The 23,650-nt window shown below is 33.5% G+C and overlaps 1 protein-coding gene across 1 annotated transcript; it reads right to left on the bottom strand.

Moving 5' to 3' along the window:
* Window positions 1-4,252: 4,252 nt before the first annotated feature.
* On the bottom strand, window positions 4,253-21,782 carry LOC124915311 (histone-lysine N-methyltransferase ASHR1). The gene is made up of 14 exons (XM_047456005.1): window positions 21,584-21,782; window positions 20,641-20,783; window positions 18,936-19,070; window positions 18,119-18,173; window positions 17,860-17,978; window positions 16,884-16,972; window positions 16,704-16,785; window positions 12,613-12,717; window positions 12,412-12,502; window positions 12,206-12,325; window positions 11,541-11,647; window positions 10,949-11,018; window positions 6,104-6,167; window positions 4,253-4,677 (listed from the first exon to the last, which is right to left on the bottom strand). The coding sequence occupies exons 1-14, from the start codon at window positions 21,702-21,704 to the stop codon at window positions 4,521-4,523; spliced, it is 1,458 nt and encodes a 485-aa protein (XP_047311961.1). The 5' UTR covers window positions 21,705-21,782; the 3' UTR covers window positions 4,253-4,520.
* Between the last annotated feature and the right edge of the window lie 1,868 nt (window positions 21,783-23,650).

The following is a 23,650-nucleotide window of genomic DNA, read 5'->3' as shown; positions in this document are numbered from 1 at the left end:
TCTATAACTTATTGAAGAGTAGTCTTTATTTCAACAAACTCAGTCAGAGACACCGTATCAACTTCTGGAGTTCCTTCGACCATTTCTTGACGCATAAAACGTCCAGTATTTTGATCTCTTCTTCGTGGGGTCGTATTACGATTATGGTTCGTGATTATAGAAGAGGTAAGTATTACAATTGTAAAAACAAAAGGTAAATATATGCAAATAATATGACTTATAATATGAACATCTAATAAGTATTCTATATATTTTGCTTTATAGAACTCCGATGTCATACATTTCAAAATTTCGAAGTTCTGTGTTACATGGTTTGTTAGGTCCATAAACTATAATTATTGCTTTCTAACTCCTTTGGTTATATAACAGTGGTAAAGCTAAGATTTTTTAGGGAGAGCGAGTCCTGTTGTAGCAGGTAGAGGTGACAGAACCTTTGTTTTCTTCTTCTTGTTGAAGTCGGTATTCTTCCATAATTTGATCTAGATAATCTTTTCTATCATTTGGGATACCCTTTTTAACTACATCATTCCACAACTTTATATAGCTTGCGTAAGCATTGTGATCAATAGGCATGTCTATGACAACCACACAATCCCAACAGGGAGGCATGCAGTCTCATTCAAAATGTTTGAAAAGCTCGCTGGTGTAATAGAAAGTGACTCACTCAAGACCCATATGCATAATTATGTGTTGATCGTCCATTATATACCATCTTCTTAATGCCATACCATGGTAGGAGTTCGCATAAGGAATCATTGTCATGGATTGGTATTCTTGGCTTGACACTCCTAATGCGTCGACATTGAACAACGACACTGTTTGGTTCCCATTTTCAAACTCCAAAACTATTTTTGTAGTTTTAGAACCTCGAATCATTTTCTAAAAATCCCAAAAAATTAGAAAATGATTTCAAAATATTTTTGAGATATTTTCACAAAAAAATATTTTGACAAAGTGTTGTTTATGATTTATTTTTAAACCCTAATGTCTTTTAAATTGATGATTCTTCAAGTATTTTCATCTCTAGTCATCATCATCAACGTGTATCATCATTTAAATAATTGTTGTTACAATTCTTTAAATGACGCTAAAACCTACGAATGCATAGGACCAGAAAAATAATCGGTTAAAATAAAACGTTATACAATCGATATTCAAAATTCAAATTTATAATTAGAGATCGTTTTCAAAACGGGTACGAAGGATAAAATACGAAAGCTCTTTCCTGAATATCATCAAATTACGAAGTAAAAGAAACTCTAGCTAAAAATATGTTTATACACGTATGTCATTTTTATTCGTTTTCAAAAATCAATTGGCGACTCTATTTAAAATAAATAATATTTTAAATTAATTTAAACAACATAGGTAATGAACAACGGAGGTAATGTCGTCACTTGTTCACTACCATCAGAATAGCGCAGGGTTTGCTTCTCTTTCTCTTTCTCTTCCTAGTCAAGGAAGATAAATATAGAATAGAATTATTGCGAATTCCCGGATTATTTAAATTTGAATTCAAATTAATTATTGATAATTTAAAATATTTTTGAATAATATTTTATTTTAAAAAGTTTATTGACACGCTAACCCAGAATATGGACCATGACTATTCATTATATTATATGTTAAATATCGAGTGATTGTGCAAACAAAGAGTAATATGCTCTACCAATAAAATATAAATAATATGCTCTACCAATAAATGGTAATAATCTATACATATAATGATGCTTAATTTTGAAAATGTCGGATTGTCGGGTCGAGATCTGTGGTTAATTTGGATATATATGTGAGAGTAAATGGATACTTGGATCGGATTCTGGGTTGACCCGCCCATAAACTTAAAACGGTTAAAAATAAAATAAAAAATACAATAGATATGTTTTGAACTCGCCACTTAACAAAATAAGTATAACTCTTTAACCAACTAGGCTAATAACACATTATATTTTTAATTCAATACCAAATTTGATGAACGCGGGATATTTTTAACTAATTAATATATATATATATATATATATATATAATGATACTTAATTTTGAAAGTGTCCAGATTGTCGGGTTGAGAGTTTTGATTAATTTTGATATATATGTAAGAGTAAATAGATATTTTGGTCGAATTCTGGGTTGACCCGCCCATAAACTTAAAACGGTAAAAAATAAAATTAAAAATGCTATAAATATGTTTCAAACTCGCAACCTAACAAATAAGTACAACTTTTTAAACAAATAGGTTAATAACATTTTATATTTTAAATTCAAAACCAAATTAATGAACGCGAGACGTTGTAAAAATATATTTTTATCTGTGTGCATCGCACGAGGATCTTCCTAGTTATAAGTAATCACTCTCAATATTAAATTCTCCCCATTCTAATTGTTGACACAATCAAAACAATTTCACTACTTTATATAAATGTAGAAATTTTGAGAGAAGAAAAATATTATTTTTATTGAGAGAAGAAACTTTGTATTAAATACATAAGGAGTCTAGTGTTTAAATAGCGAAAATTACATTTGCAGGAAAGGAAAATGATTTAAACAATGAATAAAATAAAAACATATCAATTGATTTGAATAATGAATAAAATAAAAATCAAATCAATTATAATTGATTTGACAATCTCCAGCAAATCTTCAATCAAGTAGCAAATCAATTATTCTCATTGATTTGTTACGGATAACATTCCATTCTCGGAATTGTTTCATTACAAGGAAGATAAAGAGATAATTCTATACTCCCTCAAGTTGGGTAGTAGATGTTGAGACTACTCAACTTGCCACACACTCCTCAAATCGGTTTGGTGAATATGTCAGTCACCTGATTGCGGGATGTGACGTAGATAAGTGTAATAGAGCCTTGGACAGAAATTGAAGAGGATGTTGCCGATGGGATGAAATGTGGATGACAACGAGTTAACTTTGAATTGCTGGAGTTTCACTAGAATTTGATAACAGCGAGTTGACTTGAAACGCTGAAGTTTCGCTGGATGACAGTGAGTTGACTTTGAATTGCCGGAGTTTCACTATAATTTGATGACAGCGAGTTGCCTTGAAACGCCTGAGTTTCGGTGGATGACAGTGAGTTGATTTTAATTCGCCGGAGTTTCACTAGAATTTGATGACAGCAAGTTGGCTTGAAACGCCAGAGTTTCGCTAGATTTTTTTGTGGATAGACTAACTTAGAATTGTCAATCGTCTTCCCCGATTTCGTATCCTAAGTGGGTGTTAAGCGCTTTGGGACAGTCAGAGTTGATTTTATTTAAGGCATTTTTGCAGCAACAGAGTTGTTATCGTTGTTTTTAGAGGCAGGTTGTAGCAACTCGGGATTAGCGACGAGGAGTCGACGAAGAGCATACAGTTGGACGTCGGTCGAGGAGGCAACACTGGAAAGCGGCTGCGATTGAGTGGTGGCTGCTGAACGTTTATGTCATGACATCCAATCGACGGGTTTTCCAAAGATTATCCAACATTTGTCTTTAGTGTGACCAATTTTTTTTTCAAAGGTCGCACCATGATCTACCATCATGACGAGCTTTGGTAAGAAGGGCTGCAAGTTCAGATTCGACAGCTACCATGTGATCTGGTATACCACCCGACATCATTAAATGAAGTCTTTCTTCTTCGTGATAAATCTCAGTAAATGCTTCATTAATCGATGATAGTGGCTTCATTGAAATAATAAGTGACTGTACATCATCAAGATTGTTATTTAAGTCGGACATAAATTTAAAACACATCTTCTGAGCGGAGTGTTTGCGGTAGATATCAGCGTCGATGGGTTCATCCAAGGAAGTGATTCGACAGCGTCGATTTCTTGCCAATAGGTGCATGGCGCGGTATAATTTTGGTCAGTCATGATAGGAGATAACCGATCGAAAAAAATAAAACTTTTGAGAACTCAATAATGCTTGGATACCATGTAAAAATTTTAAGAGAAGAAAAATAATATTTTTTATCGCTTATATTTAATACATAAGGAGTCTAATGTTTAAATATCGAAAATTACATTTACAGGAAATAAAATAATTGGTATGAAAAGAAATGATTTAAACAATTAATAAAATTAAAACATATTAATTGATTTGAACAATGAATAAAATAAAAATCAAATCGACAATCAAGAACACATCTTTAATCAAGTAGCAAATCAATGAGAATAACTGATTTACTACTGATAACGTTCTATTCTTGAAATTGTTTCTTTCCAAGGTAGATAGAGAGATAATTCTATAATAAAAAAACAAGTATATTAAAAACTTAAATTAGTTATTACTTGAATGAAATTTCACAATGTTATTCTCAATTTCATCACTATATTAAATAACATACAACCATTTATATCCCAAAAAAAATTACATCCATTACCTAAGATGACAACTAAAAGATCTTATCGAGTCAAGAAATACTTTAAACGATTTCACTCACTTTCCTAACAGATCTAGAACACTAGTTTCAGTTTTATCGCAAGACTTGTTAGTTTGTATTTGAATTCCCCCATCTCCGTACTTGTTAAGTGGTCATTCTTTAGATGAGTTATAAGAAGCCTCTGCGTGTGCTTCCTCAAGCTTCATCGCCAGTTCTTTCACGAAACCAGAACTTGATCCATGTGTAATTCGCAGTATATCTGCAGCCTTGGTGAGTGACCTAATGGCATTTTCTGTCTCCCCAAGTAACCTGTACAAAACATAATAACAATACTTTTGGCTAAAAATCCCCATCTTAAAAACTGGATATAGAGAGGAGTAAGTTGTAAAGAAGGACTATTCCAACCAAAAACATATTTTTCTATTAAACACTTGTTATTTAATGCTGTTTTGACCTCTACTTGTATTCAACATACCAGAAGAGAATAATAATAAGAGAAATAATCAGTTTATCATACAAGTAAAGAGAAAACAACTTAAATATAAGTTTCAACAACAAATACTTCTAAACACCTCAACTAAAATATCTTTACTTCTTCCTTTTATATATATTTACAAAAATTTAAATTTGCATTCTAGTAATGAAAGAACTTTTATTCAGGTGATAAGCTTAGTGGAAGCTTATACTATACCAACAATGATGAGGAGACTGTTTGAATGGTTAAAATGTCTATTAGTGGGAGCAAGGCCAAAGAGAGGACAACAAAATATTGAAAATTGTCAAATCAAAACTTGAGAAAAAAATGCAAAGGATTCATAGTGGAATGATTGATCGTCCTATCATCAGCCTATCGAAATATTGATCACTACGGTGCCTTTTGATGGGCTTTGAGTGATTTATTCTATACTTTGCAATTCATGATGTGACTTGCATATAAATGGTTTGTTTCCCTCATGGAAAAGGCAACCTTTGTGTCAACTGTGGTGGTAGTGTGAAATTTTATTTAGAAAAAATTATTAAATACAAATGATATATAATCATTTAACCTAAATAACAACTAAACAAGATAGTTCAAAAATATATAACAGATTATTTCGAATTAACCCCACATTAAACCAGCCCTAGATCTTTTATCATCATCCACTATAAGTAAACTATTCTCAACTACAAAAGCCTTCCTCATCATATACACGGATATAAAGATGCTCATCCAACAAACAGAGCTCTCGTATGGTAAATTGTTGCAAAGAAACTGTAATGATCCTCATTTGAAAACATTTTTGTTTTTTTGTTTATGGATTCAAAAACTTTTGGAAACTAAATTTAGTCAAATACAAATTCAGAAATTTATTGATTGTTTCTCATCTAGATTTTTGATTTTGAAACACAAACAGATCTGGATAAATCTAAGGCATAAGTCACATCCATGTGCATGATTACGACGAGACACAAGTTCAAGTGAAATTTGCAAGCCAAACGTCCATTTTCTTGTTCCAATAAAAACATATCCATTTTTCACATCACACAGGTCAAAAAGAACATAGATTTATTTAACTACCGAGCAGAATATGTTGAAAATGAGTGAAGTTACAATAAAGGTATTTACTCCTCTCTTGCAAAGACATGCACATCCACAACAAATTCTCTCGTTTCAAAGAGAAACAATCTTGTAAAACATAAAACATGGAAATCTGGATGAAGGGTAGAGTGAGCGAGGAAAGAGGCACATTCATACCATTCAAGTTTCCCGCATGTATAATATTGTAGACCGAGGCATGGGTGCAACTCTGGATATACTCCTGCATCCAAACAAACAAGGATTAGTTAGAATAACTTCCTTTTTAATATGTCGTTCACCTTCATAATTAATCAGGGTGATTTGATGAGTATGAGTTTGGAAGGTGTTTTGGGGAAAGACTTAATTGTTTATCCTTATGTGGAACTTTTGATTATTCATTTGTGAAAAGGAGAAGCAAACTTTTGCTTCTCATGGTTCAACAAGTGATCAAGGAATGTGAAGAAATAATTTTTTTTCTTTTGAGTTCATGATCTAATCCAAAAGAATCTTCATCTCTTTTTTATTGTTATTTGATATTTGAAGTTTCCATCCTTAGTTGCTTACATGTCTATTGTGAATAAGCATTCTTCTCCCATCCTTTATTTATTCTTGTTTAGTTACTATTTTCTTGAATAATATTAAGATTTGAAAACATCCCATTGTGTGAAATAATCATCAAATTGTGTGAAAAACATCCCACAATCAAGACAATCCTTGCGAAATCAGGACACTGCACCTCAATTAATGGGTGTCTCCTTGTGACCAACCATCTGCAAGTCGTTTAATATTCATGAGCAACATAAGCAACCACTTAATAACAACATCCCATGTGCCCATCATCCGAAAAAGGAAGATAAAACGCCACAAACCCATTTAAGAAACGCCACAAACCCATTTAAGAGATCCACATAATTGATAATTGTCGAACAACTTTAGAAATGCACGTCACACAAAAATAGGCTCAAGCGAATTCCCATATAAAGCGAATTCCCACATAATTGATAACCGTCAAACAACTTTTAACATCCAAATTTGCTTTACGCAACAGAAGTTAGATCTACAAGAATAAGGGTGGAAATATTATGCAGATTTGGATTTCCAAACAAATTCAAGCGGTCTAATTAAATTCCCAAAAATTCAACATTTTCTTCATGGTTACAAAGTTCAAGTCCTTGTTTGATGAAGGGTTATTCTGGATTTATTCCAAATAACCCCTTATACTATCAACAAACACTTCATCAATCAAATCATCAACTAAAATACTAAACTATTCTTACTTAATTTTTTTTTTTATAAAATATTAAATTGAAACAGGGTAGTCGCTTCATCCCACCCTTCCACCTGTGCATTATGGGGGCGTTATCCTATTTTGGCATACATGTCTCGTCCCACCTCTTTTGCTTAGCTACTGTGTGCTTTCTTTTTGCTTATGCTCCTTGTTTTGTCCTTTTTTATTTGCTTTAATTTTACTTTGCCTTTGTGGTTAAACGACCCAATTGAATGTAATGATGAACTTCATGAGAATAATTATTAAATATAAAAGATATTTAGTCATTTAACCTAAATACTCCAATTTTTCATGAAGCAAGAATTTTTCCAAAAAATTGTTTATTTAAAAAATATACATCAAACAAGCTCCAAGGCATTCCCTCATTTTCTCCACCCAAACAAATTACTTCTGCTATCCTAATTTCCTTTTAAAACATGATCCCGATTTCTAGAACCAACATCCAACCTGGCAATTAACATTTTCTCCACTAGAGATTCCCCCCTACTATTCATTAATAAAGTCGATAACCTCTAACAACGATCACCCTCTAAATCCAGGGGACAAAAATACTCTCCATAAACAATGACTTAATATAAACTTTCTTTTGAAAACTAAGAATGTGTCAAATCTATCATCTCCATAAAGGATTGAATCTAATAAGGTGAAAAATATCCCTACAAAATAGGTTCTGAAAATCATTGAGTCAATTAGAACTATAGGATCTGATAAAATGAAAATAATCCTTCAAATCTAGGGATCTCTTAGTGATCTCTTACATAATAAACCTATTGTAGAATTTTAAGAGACAAAATATTTGGAGAATTGTATTACTTGTGTATTGTTTGTGTTCAGTACATAAGAGGTCTAGTGTTAAATAATAAAATTTACCTTTGCAGGAAAGGAAATGATTTAAACAAAAAAATCATATGAATTATAATTGATTTGACAACCAAGAACAAATCTTCAATCAATTAGTCCCATGAATTTGCTACTGATAACATTCAATTCTCGGAATCGTTTAACTTTCCATATTTCCTTCCAAAGAAGATAGAGAGATAATTCTACACCTATCTCTATATCGAAGTTCACGAGTTCTTTACATTGATGGATTTGCTAACAAAATTATACTTCAGCATATTTTAATTTATTCTTGACATAAACAAATCATGTAATCACCACTTGGAAGGTTAATGCTTCTTGGACATATATATAATAATCCTAAGAATTAATAAGCAGAATCACTATTCACATAATATAGATAATATAGAGGATAGTTACTCTAAATAATCAAAATAAAGGGATAAATAAATCTTTAAAACAGAAGCTCAGCTAAAAGAAGATTTAGAATATTGAACTCCTGACAGTGAAGATGGAGTGTAAAGATTGACAGTGAAGATGGAGAGTAAAGAGTGATAATATTATTCACATATGACTTATGATTTACATTAGAGATGTATGATATGTAAAGACATTGAATGTAAATAAAGCAATAACTGATAACAAGTAATGTGTAAAGTATAAGAAAAAAACAAAATGTTGAGTGCAAATAAATTGTACCAATTCAAGAAAAAAGGAGAGATAATTCTACACTCTGATATAGTTTAAAGTAGATTTAAACTGATAACATAGTTATAAGTTAGAGATACCGTGATTTAAAGTGGAGAGTAGAATAGAATGGAGGGTGAGAATGAGATTCACAATTGCAATCTGCAATTGAGAATATTAGGTGAGTGAGTGAGTAAGAATTAACTAAGGAAGAAGAAGATGATAGGAGAGAGAAGTTGACCTTAGAAGGTTTTTGTAAAAATGTCTGGTACCCTTGCAGATTATGATCTCTTCTTTATATACCCATCATCTGCCATAATTAACTTCCCGCCAATTCCATATTTTTAGCTACTAGCTTATTAATAATTATTTATTTATAAATAATTATTTATTAAGTATTCCATATTTTGGCTAACTGCCTTATTTATAATTATTTATTGTGTATAATTAAAAATAGAACTGCTGACATGGGTTACGTCTACCCGTCAGCTTATTTTAAGGAACCATGCATTTAGTGATTGTTTGAGACAACAGAGAGATTGTTTGAGACCATGCATTTTAAGGAACTGCTGACGTGAGAATTTTTCGAACCATGCATTTAGTGATTGTTTGAGACCACAGAGAGATTTATGGAGTCAACAAACTTCGTTAGGTGAAGCACTAATAAACCAGGAGGCACGTTCATGTAGACTCCTTCTTCAAGGTCTCCATTTAGAAAGTCATCTTTTACGTCGAGTTGGGCTAGAGATAGAAGTATTCATATGGTGTTGAGTTTGGCAACAAGCGCAAAGATTTCTAAATAATCTATCTCATATGATTTGGAAAATCCTTTGGCGACTAGACGAGCATTGTACCTTTCAATCGATCAGTCTGAGTTATGTTTTGTCTTGAAGATCCATTTACATCCAATGGGTTTCTTTACCTTTGGAAGCTCACAAAAGGACTATGTATACGTGCCTTAGTATCCTTATTAACGGAACGTTCACATTTCAGTTGTTCGAAGGCTTAATGAATGGATGCATGTATTTTCACGTTCTCGTAGTCGACAATGCATGTCTGGTATGACTCCGATAGACATTTGTATGAAACAAATTTCGAGATCGGTTGATTTGTGCAATGGGTAAGTCAATAGAAGTAATATCATGATTAATTGTCGTACCTGAAATTTTTGTAGGACTCAGTCCCGCATAGGATTAATGGACAGGTGCAAGTTGTGCTCTTCATCGAAGGTAGACTTTTAGCTTTTTTTCTAGATATGAAATTGGTGAAGAAGTGGATGTGAGTTCAGATGTAACTTCGATTGGAGATGATGTTATGGTTTCAGGTACATATTCAGGTAAATGTATGAAGGTATGTGAGGTTGGTTTAGAAATTGTTGTAGGTTCGGATGTAACTTTGATTGAAGATGATTTGTGGTTTCAGGTACAGATTCGGGTAAATCTATGAAGGTATGAGGAATTATGTTTTTTGGAGGACCATCATGTTGAAGATTGTTGAGGTTCTCCCCTCAACATGGTGGTAGAAGGGTTGATCTACAAAGAATGAGAATGTTGAAGATTGTTGAGGTTCTCCCCTCAACATGGTGGTAGAAGGGTTGATCTACAAAGAATGAGACATTAATGGAGTAGAAAGTCTTTTTAGAGTTTAGAGTGAGGACAGTAGCATTTGTATCATGTCAAATTTGGTGAGTACTCTAGAAAGATGCATTTTGTGGCTCGAGAATCGAGTTTGTCCCGATTGTGGTTATGAGTGTGGACAAAAGAGGAGAATCCAAAAACCTTTGCGGGAGTGTGTTTGGATGCGATTTTAGAATTAAGGAATATTTTTAAGAGAGTTTCCCCGGAGTGTCGCTGGATAGAAGTGAAAAGTGAAAATTTTTTGACAGAAATTTGTCGAGACACGATTACAGACAGATTCGGCCGAGATATAAAGTGACAGTTTTTTAAATTGACGAAACCGTCAATAGACACTCTGATACCATATAGAATATTGAGCTCTTGAGCGTGAATATTGAGAGTAAAGACTGATAATATTATTCACATATGATTTATGGTTTACATTAGAGATGTGTGATACATAAAAAAAACATTGAGTGTAAATAAAGTAAGAACTAACAACAAATAATGTGTAGAGTATAAGCAAAACAACATGTTGAGTGCAAATAAATTGCACCAATTCAAAAAAGATGAAGAGTACAGAAGACATACTCTCATAAACTGGAATGGTTAATTTGCAGTATGCCAGAGCTTGTTTCCAGTCTTTCATTTCCATCATTACCTAATAAAATTACTGGAATGATTAATTTGCAGTATGCCAGAGCTTGTTTCCAGTCTTTCATTTCCATCATTACCTAATAAAATTCATCATAACTTAATAAATCATGATATCTTTGTCTAGGCATCTCTAGGCTCTGCTATTTGCCCCCAACTTGTGCATCAACACAAAATCAAGCTCATATAGCTAGCTAAACAGAAATTTTCTATCCTATTTTATTAGATCTTGCATACTTTAGGTGAGTTTACTTTTTTTGGGAAAAAGAATGATATTAGAGCCACAATACTTTAGGTGAGTTTAAGGGAAGCAATGAAATGGCTTATAAAAGTGATGAATTAATCATAACATCCATAAATTGCATAAAACCATGCTGAAATGAGTCGGATGATAAAAAAAATGAACATTCTTTTTCTGATAATGATCAAATAAAATCCATTGGAGGGAGTACATTGCATAAGATATCTATTTATCAACTACAAAGATAAGGAATAAACAAATAAAGCGATGTCAAAGAAATAGAATGACCTTCAATAGATCTTCACGAGTTCGCATCAGTTTAATGGAAAATCGATGGTAAAGTTTCACTTGGAGATTCTCGACCATCTTATATGTAGCACTGGCTTCTGCATTACCTAGCCTTTCTTAAAGAAATAGTACAATCGATGGTAGAAGAATAAAAGAAAAGATTCAAATATTCTCAAACATCAAAACAAAAACGACTCAGAACAATAAACTGACACGCAACTTATAAAGATCACTTTATCTCAATTCATGTAAGACACATGTCATATTCAATTGTTCTTTAAGTGACATATTAATTGTCTTTCCCATCAAATAAACACATATATTCATCAAAACAAGTCGTTTTTCTATCATAAATTAACTATGGAAGGTTTTAAACTTTCAGAAAAAAAATTGACATTTCGATCACCTCTAACCTACTTTTACTCTGACTTTATGCAATGTCCTCTGAAAGTAGATTACCCCAAAAAAAAAAACTTATTAAGCCCCAACTTCCAACATCAATATCAAGTAACTGCACCCCCACTAATTCATTCTCAAATTTCTTTTAATTTTCTGGAATTCCGTACCTAGTTGTACAAATTACAACAGTTTGAGAAAACTAAAAGACATGAATTTCAAGAACCACCAATATCTTATTAACCTTTAAGGAAGAATAAAGAGGATACGAGAATTAGAAAGCAACTTGGAGGCTTTTTCTGACATTGACTTCATTTCACTAGAAATTATCATTATATCTTCTTTGTTCCAGATAAGTCCGCAAAACTGGCATGTAAATCCTGTATCATCTGCATATTTAAGAATGAGAAGAATAAAATGCCATCCTCATCTGTAACATTCAAGAATTGCACATCATTGCACATCAAGCATATACCAGAATCCCGAATTAAGAAACCATCACATTTACTGTCCTTGCATCTGTAACCTTCAAGAATTGCACTTTCACGTATGTCATCAGGTTGTCCCTTCATCATAAAAGAGAAAGTAGCAAATTTAGTGACAATAGAGGTTCAGAAAAATCAAATTTGTGACAATTTTCAACATACACTGGATCTTCCATGAATAAATGTAGTACCATTTTTACACAGCAGGGACATGAGCAGCGGAAAAAGTACTGTTCTTTGAGAGCTATTTGCCGAGTCATAGTGCTTCCAGCTGTCTCTATATAGCTTATCAGGATCTTTGCACAGGTAAGCATAAAAACAGGCATCAGAAAACGTCAGACTGGTGTTTCAAGCAATATATTGATGGTGTGGTTGAAAAACAAGAAAAAACAAAAACAAAACCGAAAAGATGCACATGATGAATTATTTCTACAGACATGTTTTTGCTAGGAGTAGAAGATTAAAGGGGAGCACGTTAAGATGGTTGACAAGAAAACAGAGAGAAGATAGTTCAAATTGAGATGAGATATGATTAAAGTATTCCAGATCTAGTAAAAAGTCATTACTGATGTCACTGAGCTTCTCAAATAATTCCAGATCTAGTAAAAAGTCTTGATTTATCTCTTCATCTTCCATAGAAGTGGTACAATTTTGTTTATACTCAAAATGTTATTTTGTTTACACTCAACATGTTGTTTGTTGTCAGTCTTTCTTTTTATTAAACTTAATGTCCTTTAAATATCTGAATTTTTCATGTAAACCTTAACTTAATATCTAATTATCTAAATAATATTATCCCTCTTTCAATTTTCTACAAGAGGGGGATAGGCTTCCCGTCATCAACGATGTTATACTTGCTCCCCACCTGATCTATTTTCAGATAAGTCAGCAACAGTAAATTGCACGTCCAAATGAAATCTGAAAAGATTTTGCAGAAGGGCCCACATGTTTAAGATTGTAATGGAGAAGAATGTTTCTGCATATCCCATCCAAATTATGAAAACTATTTATCAAAGCACATGTACATGAAAATGGACCCTCTAGCAGAGTCCAAACAGCGAAAAAACATCTTTCATCATTATTCTTCCAAAGACAACACCTACTGCTCCCATGCCCATTCCTTTTAAGTTTGACTGTAATCAAGATTCCCCAGTGAATTGCTTCCACGCAAAGAAAGAAATTCTAGATGGAATTTTAGCTTTCCATACTTCCTTCCAAGGGAATTGAGTTGGCTCCCCTGGATTGTCGCATGGTAGATGACACTGATCAGGAGAGACAGTCAAAATAAAGTTATCGTCAGACTCCAGTTGAATTGTAACTTGCGTAAGGGTCTCAACTATGCTAACCAATATGTCCTCCTCAGCAAGCAAAAAGGCAACGATGTGATGTGATTCTCCATTCAAAGAGGCCGGAAGTAAGTGTTAGAGATCTCGTATAGGTCCTGAAAATAGTCAACCAACTTCCCTTAGGGTACCACGTGTGGTTCCAAAAATCGATTTTCTTTACGTTACCCACCGAGGAGAGGGTAAAGGGTCTTCCATGTAATGGTAATGTGCCCTTAGAGATTACTGCCCTTGTGGGATCTCCCTGAAACATGCGTTCTCATTTTTAAACATCCACCACCACTTGCAAAGGGGAGAGAAGTGTTGAAAAGAGAGATGTCCTTGATTCCAAGACCGCCTTCAGATATATTAAGTTTCTTAATGTCCCACTTGACCCGATGAGTAATCCTTATCATGCTGAACCTACCCAGAGAAAGTTACTCACGATGAATTCGAAGAACATAGTGAAAGTAAAACTTGTGGCAAGAGAACTCTTCACGAGAACTAGTATGTCGCCCTTGAGAGAAGGTTGCTCTTTCAAAAAACTAGTATAGCCATCATTTCTCAACGGTAGGGTTCTAGATGTCCTTACCACTAGTCTTGGCTCCAGGGGAAACCTAGGTACTTAGAAGGAAGATTCTGATTTTGAACGCAAAAATGTCCGCCAATAAAAAAAAACCCTCTAATTTATCTATGTTAATCTTGAGCCCTGAGCAGGATGCCTTTATAAGTACCTATAAATGAGGTGAATAATGAAGTTAGTCTGTCTCGATGTTCCCAAATTTATCCACGTAAAAAGCCTTGCGGTGGATGTGTTCTTAAAAATCTTAGATAGTCTTCCATAGCGATCGTGATCAAAAGGGGCAATAGAAGATCCCCTGTCTAAGTCTCCTTGAGACATTGAAAAACCCGCAAACTTCCCCGTTAATAATAATAGAGAACCTGGGTTCCGAAATGTATGTCTTCATCTACTTTCTCCACTTCTCCCCCAAAGCCCATCTTTTCGAGGATAAAACGAAGTCACAGTTGACATGATCAAAAGTTTTCTCGATGTTCAATTTGCAAGGACAATCTCCATGGACTCAATTCACAAACTTAGAAACAACAAAGACAATACTTCAATTGATAAAGGTGGATGGATACAAACGACTAATGTCCACAACTAAGAATTGCACTATCACTTATGTAGCCCTGCTTTTAATGTCCACTGGGATTTACTTATTTTTATCCCCACAATTTAGGGATGGCAATGGGTACCCGAAAATTCGATACCCGTGGGTATTTCCCGACCGTGATTGGGTATTTGTAATTGGGAATGGGAAATGAAATTGAAATCCCCATCGGATTTGGTAATGGTTGATAACCGTACAAGAAACCCGTCCCCGTAAAATAAATAAATAATATAGATATATTATATCCTCACTTAGAGATGTCAACGGACGATATCCGATGGGTACTTAACTATATGTCCCTGGACCCGATTTTAAAAATTACTACCCGAGCCCATCACCGAATCCGATGGGGATATATTAGTTCATCCCAACCCCGAACTCGTGAGAACCCGAAACTAAATTGCAACTAGTTAGGAATTTTAAACATCTAAAGAACAATTTTAGATTTATATACTAGAAATGATGTATGGCGCAGTAGACAATGATCGCTAATAGATTTGGATTTTACTTAGATAGATTTGAGTTTGATGGGAAGAAAAAAAGTTGAGAAAAATAAATGTTTGATTAGGAACAATTTCAAATTGTATAGTACAAGTGTACAATAATACATTACATTATGAAGTACACTTTATGAAGTAATAATATTATTGGAAGAGTGAGGAAAAATAAATATATATATATATATATTATTTATTTATTTATTTATTTTTTAGGGACAGATTTCAGGAACAGTTATCAACCATTACTCATTTGGATTTTCGGGTACCTATTGCATAATTATCCTATTATTGTACTCCATAATTTGGATGAGCGTAATTTACACTTAATAATACACTTGTACTATACAATTTAGATATCTTTCTACATTCATATTTCCCATCAAAACCCTAAATCCAAAACCCAACATTTATTTTTCTCAAAAAATTTCTTTACATTTATCTCTCATCAAACTCATTCAATTTTATCTCTCTTCTCAATTCAAAAAAAATAAAACTCAAATCTAACTTGGTAAAATCCAGATTTTCACAACAACCACACTTCTTTGTTGTTTATCTCCTTCAGTAATCATTATCTGATACATCAAACATCGTTTCTAATATAAATCTTTTGTGGATGTTTAAAATTCCTAACTAGCTGAAATCAGGTTCCGGGTATCCGTCGGGTTTTGAATTCCCCCAAGTTCAGGGACGGGATGAGCTAACATATTCCCATGGGCCATCAGGTTTGGGACGGGTAGATAAGTACCCATCAGGTATCGCCCCGTTGTCATCCATACTCACAGTGTACTATATATTTCTCACAATCTTAGTTGTATATTATCGGATCACATTAGAATAATATTATCACATTCTTACTCTCAAAAGCTAAAATTCTACACTTCTCAAGTCCAATCTCTTTACACTTGAGTTGTCTTGGTTGGATGGATTAAAATATAATATGGTTAGCTTGATTAAAGAATTTTAATAACAAAGGAACAATCCAGTAATCTTCATGATAAAAAAGAGGATTAAATTATTTTTGTCTTTCACATACTTATTAAATGCTAATGCATATACTAGATGGAATCTAAATTCCATATTGTGGGATAAAGGTTGGAAGTTATCAACTTCAAAAGGATGATATTAACCTACCTGGAGTAAGGAATTCAAGATGAACAAACTCAAATAAATATAAAAACAGATTCTAATGGTGGTTCATCGAAGTCTCTTTGAGCGGAAAATCATGTATCTTTAGATCTTTCTCTAGTGGTCAAAAGACTCAAAAGTAGAGACAAACAAAAGACATTACCTCGCTTCCTTTCGGCACATGTTGTACAGCACGAATGACAGCCAACCTTCCTTCAAATACCAGGACAGAATTGGGCAAGCAGCTATAGCAACATTAGTAGCTAGTCAAAATGATATTCAGGATACAGACTTTTTTTTCAAAGATATTCAGGATACAGCCATGTCAAATAAACTTCAGTACCTGTGATTGATAATAGCAACAATGGTATACAGTCCTGTCCCCAAGGGTCTCAATTCCCAGTCAGAAATGGTATGTGCATTGCATGCAAGCTACATGTTTTAGATGAAGAATATGTCATAAGAGAAGCTTCTTTTGAATGACAGGTGTTAGTGAAATCTAATGGATATGTTGAAGAAGGTGAACAAGAAAATGTCACAAGAAAGTTAGATGTGTTTTATTTTAATCTTTTCTTCATTCTTTACCTATACTATCATCTGTGTACAATTTTTTAGGAACTGTAAAGACCTTTGTACCATTTTGTAAACAATGAGACTTGCACTGGGACAGTCAGACCAAAAAGATGTTCTTACAGATTTGCTGAGATGTGCAGCTACCGAACACCATAAAAGACAAATGTAAGTCATTTGTCAATGATATGAACACAATAATGTTAAGGATTGCTTGCATCTGATTTGTAAGACTTGGCCTTTTTGGTGAGGGGTTATTCTAATTTAATCTAAATAACCTCTTATCCCACTTCATCAAGCAAATCATCAACAAAAATAATCTTATAATTTCTATAACATTTCAAATATTAAATACAAAGTATATTTTAGTCATTTATCCCAAATAATCAAATGTTTCATCAATGTTTTTTTTTTCTAAACAATCTGATTATTTAAAAAAATAAAAATAACTACATCAAACTCTTGGAGCCTCCACCAGGTTTCTCAATGAACTATGCCTTGGAGGCTATGAGGGATGTGTTTTCCTTATCCTATTAATTATTCTCCAACTATGTGCAATTCTAAAGTAAAGGAACCATATCCAATGTACAATTCACTAATAACCTGTTGAGAGGAGATTGGTGTCTTGCTCTTAAGACAGAAACAATCGCTTCCGGAAAAAGAAAAAGGAAGCTTCAGAGTTCATTCCTAAGCATATCGAGAAAAGTCTAGGGTGCAACTTCAAGACAAAAGATAGTGTTATCAAATACCTTGGAGAAACTTTGCGCAATTCCTTTTATATTGATGTCTGGCATCTGAAGTATCAAGTTGACAAGATTAGCCATCTGGGCATATAGCACCAACTGGTTTTCACTGATCTCCGAAATATCTTCATGTAACGATAGTTAAGAAGCAATGAAAACTTCTACAGATATAACGCAGGAGAATTCAAGAAGCTATATGTTTTAATTACTTACAGACAGAATCAAGAAACAATAAACAGATAAACCAAGAAACAGAAGTGGATACGAGAAACCATAGCCTCCACCAAACTATAGTTGGCAGTATGAGTTGAAGGGATAACCTGGTGGAATGATTAAGAAAATTACGCATTCGCAGTTACAACTTGAGTATTGGGACAATAAACAGAATATAAAAAAAAAATCTTAATGGTCCGTAGATATAAGACTCCAAACTTTCTCAAGAACTTATATTTCAAACTCAAAAAGTGAAGCATCAGGAGACCAACTCAGAGCCATTTCAGAAATCAATATCTGGTAGATTGAGGAACTCCTCAATCAGTAAAGAATAGTCAGTAGCTGACAACAGTAAAAAATAGAGTTTACTGAATTGATTACTCAGAACAGCTTTAAAGCAGTTATGAGAAGGTACAACAGCGATAACAAGGATCAAGACATTAAACACTGTAGTATAACTACTCCTATATCAGTAAGATTATAAATTGATTTTGAAATTATCATCCTCGTGTTGTTTTTATCCTATTTTATTAACTGTCGTCCTCCATTTCATAACATGGAAAGGAAATAAAAGTACATGACTGGTCTTTTAATAGTATGAGAACCATTTAATGGAGCATAAACTCGATTGTCCAATTATATGCTTTTATTTTCTTAATGTTAGATTTTAAAGAGTAAATAGATGATTTTACTAATAAATAGAATATAGTGTGTGCAAGTATTGGGATTACAAATTTCATTTACTATGACCAACTTGAATAACCCTCAAGTCTTTATAAAATTGTTCTTTCCTTAGCAAAGCAGCCTCGCATGAAAATATTTTCTAGCCAAACTAAGAGGAAAATCAATCAGGATGATAGAATATTTGCCTTTTCATTTTCCAATCTCCTCCTAAGGTAGAGCTTCACCATCAAACGAATTGAAGGCGTGAGACACTTTAGCCTATCTTTTTCAATATTTGAAAGTGCTCCACATTCAAGACGATGCAACTTCCAGTCTAACTTCTGAAATAATAACAATTGAATTATGAGAGTAGAGAACACATATTGTCAACAATATTTCCTTGTTAATTGATACAAGGGATAAATAAAAGAAAAAGAAGCCCCCACATCTTTGACCCAAAGTTAAAATAAGACTAAATGTGTGTAAAAGATGTATAAATTAGCTTGTGTGAGCCTTTAGAATGGTCACAAGAATTAATTCATTTTAGGGGAAAAGAACAATGAGCCTAGTAACATTAACTTGAGGTCCAAATAAACCATAAACTTAAAGAGAGCATAGTCTGATATCAATACATACATAAAACAATATTTGGTTTGATTCAGACACAAAAATTACACATGTAAACACTAGTAAAAATGAGTATTGATTCAAATGAAATTCCAACCTTTAGAGTTTTTTGTTACACATTAGGTTAGGTGGTTAAGAGTTAGGACTACGTACTAAATAAGAACCTGAAGTTTATTATCTATCTGCTTTTAGCCTAACTACAAGTTGTTAGGTTGGTTTTATGCAGCAACCTCTGTAGATTATAAATAGAGGTTAGAAAGAGGATAGGAATATTAATGAATATATGAATGGAAATGAAACTCTTCTTAGCTATGGAAGTTCTGCATGGTTTTCTCATCTAAGAGCTTAGGCCATTCATTTCTCATCTCAATATTTTTGTAAACTCTAAGAGATAGTTACATTTTTTTTATTCAAGCTTCAAACACTGTATTTAATGTTCTGTATAAGAGTTAATCATTTTATTCATTAGTAACATGGTCAACATGTTAGACTATTGTCCTAGCATAGTTTACCCAGTCATGAGTGGTCCCAAATAGTTTCAATGTCCTTATGCCTCGTTAAGGTCTCATTCCATCAAACTACATGTCAGACTAACCTTTTTTTCAATGTTAGAACGGCCCCACAGGATCACGGGTTGGGCCAACATTTTTTTTTATCAAAGTAGGTATGATTCGTTAAATTGGTTTATTATTTTTTTTATTTGCATATATTAAGGAATTGCATTAATAAATTTTAAAATTATTTTTTAATAACATTAATAAAATTTAAATGTATATATAATTAAAAACATATCTTAAGAATTACAACTCTATTATCTTTCAAACATAGCCTAAGACTGATAATTACAGAGAATTGAAATTCAAATTCAGTTACATCAATCCAATTATAGCCTAAAACTATTAATTATGTGATTGGTTGTTCAATTAGTCGTGGATGTCATTAGTATTGTGTTATGCAGTTAAAGACACGAGGATAGTGCAGTGATGTGATACGGGCGATGGATTTGAAGTGATTGGTTCTCATGGATTTCACTTCCTATATTAGTTGATATGTTTGATAGTTGATATGTTTGATAGTCATTTATCAAGGAAATCTTCCATCCTTGGAGATGTTAGTCCTAGTGAGTGGCCTTTTTTTTTTCTTCTCTTCTTTCCTCCCCTTGCTTTATGGTTTGATGCTTAATTATTGTAGATCACAACCTAAGCAACACTACTTTATACAAGGTTTAACATTTTAAAATAAATAAATAAACTAATAATTGTGTGATGTTGCATCATCATATACCTGGCAAGCATTCCCACAATACAAGACAAACTGACAAGCCGAACATTTCTTTACATTAGTAGATTTGAAGCACAACTCGCATCTTGCACTTGATTCTTTGTTTGGTACAGAAACATAAGGTTCTTCACTCAAAATTACTTCTCCTGTTACAGATGTCATATTGGCAAAACAATAAATGTTATAACCATTTCATGTTGCTAACTATCAAGCAAGGAAGAAACATGAAAACACCAAATGGTGTTTATATTTCTCAAAGTTCACAGTAAAGCTTAAAAATGTTAACATAATCTGGAGTAACCATTTCACATTAAAGCACTCATAGCCCACAGTGTATCCAACTGCACCACATTTTCTTATAAAATTGTTATCAGATGGGCTAATATTCCTTGTTTCACTCATACAAAATCACTATTCTTTGCTACAATTAAGAATCTAAATGAAGTTTCCTTGTCATTCATCAATTCTCTTAAGTATATGGTCTTGGTACAATTGTTGAGTCCTCTGCCTCATATCTTAGTTTGCTTTTATGCAAGTTGGTAACTTAACATGACTTCGCAACACAAGACCAAGGACCAAATCCAGTGACCTCAAATTTCAGTTTTCTTAGTTACAAAAGCCACACATTAGTACTCTTTTGGCTACAAAAGCATATTTGCCCGAAGGTCCTTACTAAAATAAGTTTCAATGATTTTGATACTCTATTTTTCTTGAATTTAGTCTCATCAAATATTCTCCTGCTTAAGGTGGAAAGAAATAAGCTATTTCCCTATCAGCTACTGATATTGTTTATCGGGCTAGGAAGTATTATCAGCTAGAGTATCAAAGCCCTAATCGTGTAGACAGTTGAAAGTCCTTAACGGTAAACCCTATATTTTATCAGTATGTAGGGGATGCTAGCCACATAGAAGAAAATAGAGATTATACGATGAGAAAGATAAATAACCTGGAGAGAAGTCTCTGGTGGACAGAAGGCGGCGACCTTTGTCCGGGTGAGATGAAACTGTCAAACCTCGAGTGGACAGAGCCGTCTGCAAATCCTCCATGGTTGCCGAAGTTTTCTCCATTGCGACCTCTAGAACATCAGGTTGAGTTAAATTTCTCCTCTTTGTTTTTGAACTCTCGGTATTCTGTGGGAGGAAAAGTAAAATCTTTCAAACGGACGAAATGACCCAAAGATTGGGTTATTTAACCTAAGCGAAATTGGATGGAATAACCCTCATAAGAGGTCTAATTCTATCAAAGGCACACGGTTGATAAAATTGACAAAAATGGCCTTTTTGTCCTGTGAAAAGTCTATAATACCCCTCGCGCGTCTGTTTTATCGCTTAATTACGAGAAATGTATTTCTCGCATTTGATGCTCAATTACGAGAAATGTATTTCTCGCATTTGGTGCTCAGTTACGAGAATGTATTTCTCGCATTTGGTATTTCTCACATTTGGTATATCTGAGTTTATATATTGAGATTCGGACATTTGTAAAATATATGAAAACGGCTAGGGTTTCGAATCGATCTACAATAAACTACGAAAGAACAATCTCCAATGGAAGACGCGATCGCGATGCATTCATCTCTGGATATCAGATTAACACACATACATGACGACGACTCAAGACAAGAACGCCTTATCATCGGAGGCTCCACTTGCCCCCGTCACCGTCGAACGCAATGTTCGCTCCGACCTCGACACCACACTTCCAAAGCCTTGTATGTATTCTCTAGCTAGATCTTGTTCTTTCAAATTATTAAATCTTTGAGATTGGGTCTTTCATCAAATATGCAGACTTGGCTAGATAGGTCAACTGGGTTTGAAGGAAATGGTTGGTATTATATGAGATTATAAATTCGAATCCCTAAAGTTGGATCTTTTCTCTATGATTAATTAGGTTTTTTTCGTTTCTTCTTTAGTTATAAGGGTTTTCGTCTTATGTATACAGGATAAAATGAATCACCAAAGATGTTATAACAGCAGACAAGGAACGAATCCAGGAGATACACTGCCGGAAAAGGTGGATGTAAGTATCGAGATGTTTTTTAGGTTGATGGTTGTTGGATTTCTACAAAAGTAAATTTGATTGTCTTACATATACTTCAGATATTCATACTCTTGTGTTTTATCTGCCAATTAATCACAGGCCTACTAAAAATGTTGATCTTGATAATGTAGAACAAACTTCATTGAATACACAATTGTCATCTTCTAATATTGGATTTAGGCTTCTCCAAAAGATGGGTTGGAAAGGAAAAGGTCTTGGGAAGGATAAACAAGGTAAATAAATATCAATTCTCCTATTGAAGTAGATTGATTATAATATGTTATATCAAGGTTTTATGGGTGAACTAGCTCTCAACATAGACACGAGAATTGAACATTTCTTCAGGAACTTCATTGTTTGTGCATCTGTTATGTTTTTTCTATCAAATAATTGGGTAGTAAATTATTTTTTCGGTTTATATTAAGGAATAATTGAGCCAATAAGGTCTGGTATGCGGGATGCAAAATTGGGAGTTGGAAAACAGAAAGAGGATGATTTTTATACTGCTGAAGAAAATATCCAAGGAAGAAACTTGACGTGGAGTTAGAGGAGACAGAGGAGATTACTAAGAAACGAGATGTATGCTTTTTGTAGTTTTTATGTGTGCATACCCGGATAATTGGAGCTTGATGTTTGCTTTTTTTTTTACAAAACCAACATTTATTAGCAGAAGACAGCACATATTTCTTTTATATGTGTGTCTTTTGAGGGGAATTGGTATCATCAAGTTTGGAAGGTCTTGAGAATTTCGTGCAGTTTTTATTACCTGGTTGCTTGCTTCTACTGTCAAGGTCCAAGAATCTGCAAAACAAGCTAAGCCAAAAAGGGAGGCAATTGTTTTTCCTTGTTACTTCTGTTGGGACTCTTGTCATTGTTGTTTCCTAATTAGGCAGTTTCTTATGTTGGTCAGATTTCAAATAGTAGCTCGACAAAGAAGAAGACAAAGATTCCAATAGCTTCAGTTTTCGGGAAT

This window comes from Impatiens glandulifera, chromosome 9 (assembly GCF_907164915.1).
Source record: "Impatiens glandulifera chromosome 9, dImpGla2.1, whole genome shotgun sequence".
Taxonomy (NCBI): domain Eukaryota; kingdom Viridiplantae; phylum Streptophyta; class Magnoliopsida; order Ericales; family Balsaminaceae; genus Impatiens; species Impatiens glandulifera.
This window is presented reverse-complemented; position numbering and strand designations above follow the sequence as displayed.

What these genes read in the sequence shown, in the direction of transcription:
- LOC124915311 (XM_047456005.1), bottom strand. Translation starts at nt 21,704, where the DNA reads ATGGAGAAAACTTCGGCAACCATGGAGGATTTGCAGACGGCTCTGTCC. An exon ending in CACCAGAGACTTCTCTCCAG is followed by an intron (nt 20,784 to 21,583) that starts GTTATTTATCTT and finishes CATCTGTAACAG; the next exon opens with GAGAAGTAATTTTGAGTGAA. An exon ending in GTTGCTATTATCAATCACAG is followed by an intron (nt 16,786 to 16,883) that starts GTACTGAAGTTT and finishes ATGTTGCTATAG; the next exon opens with CTGCTTGCCCAATTCTGTCC.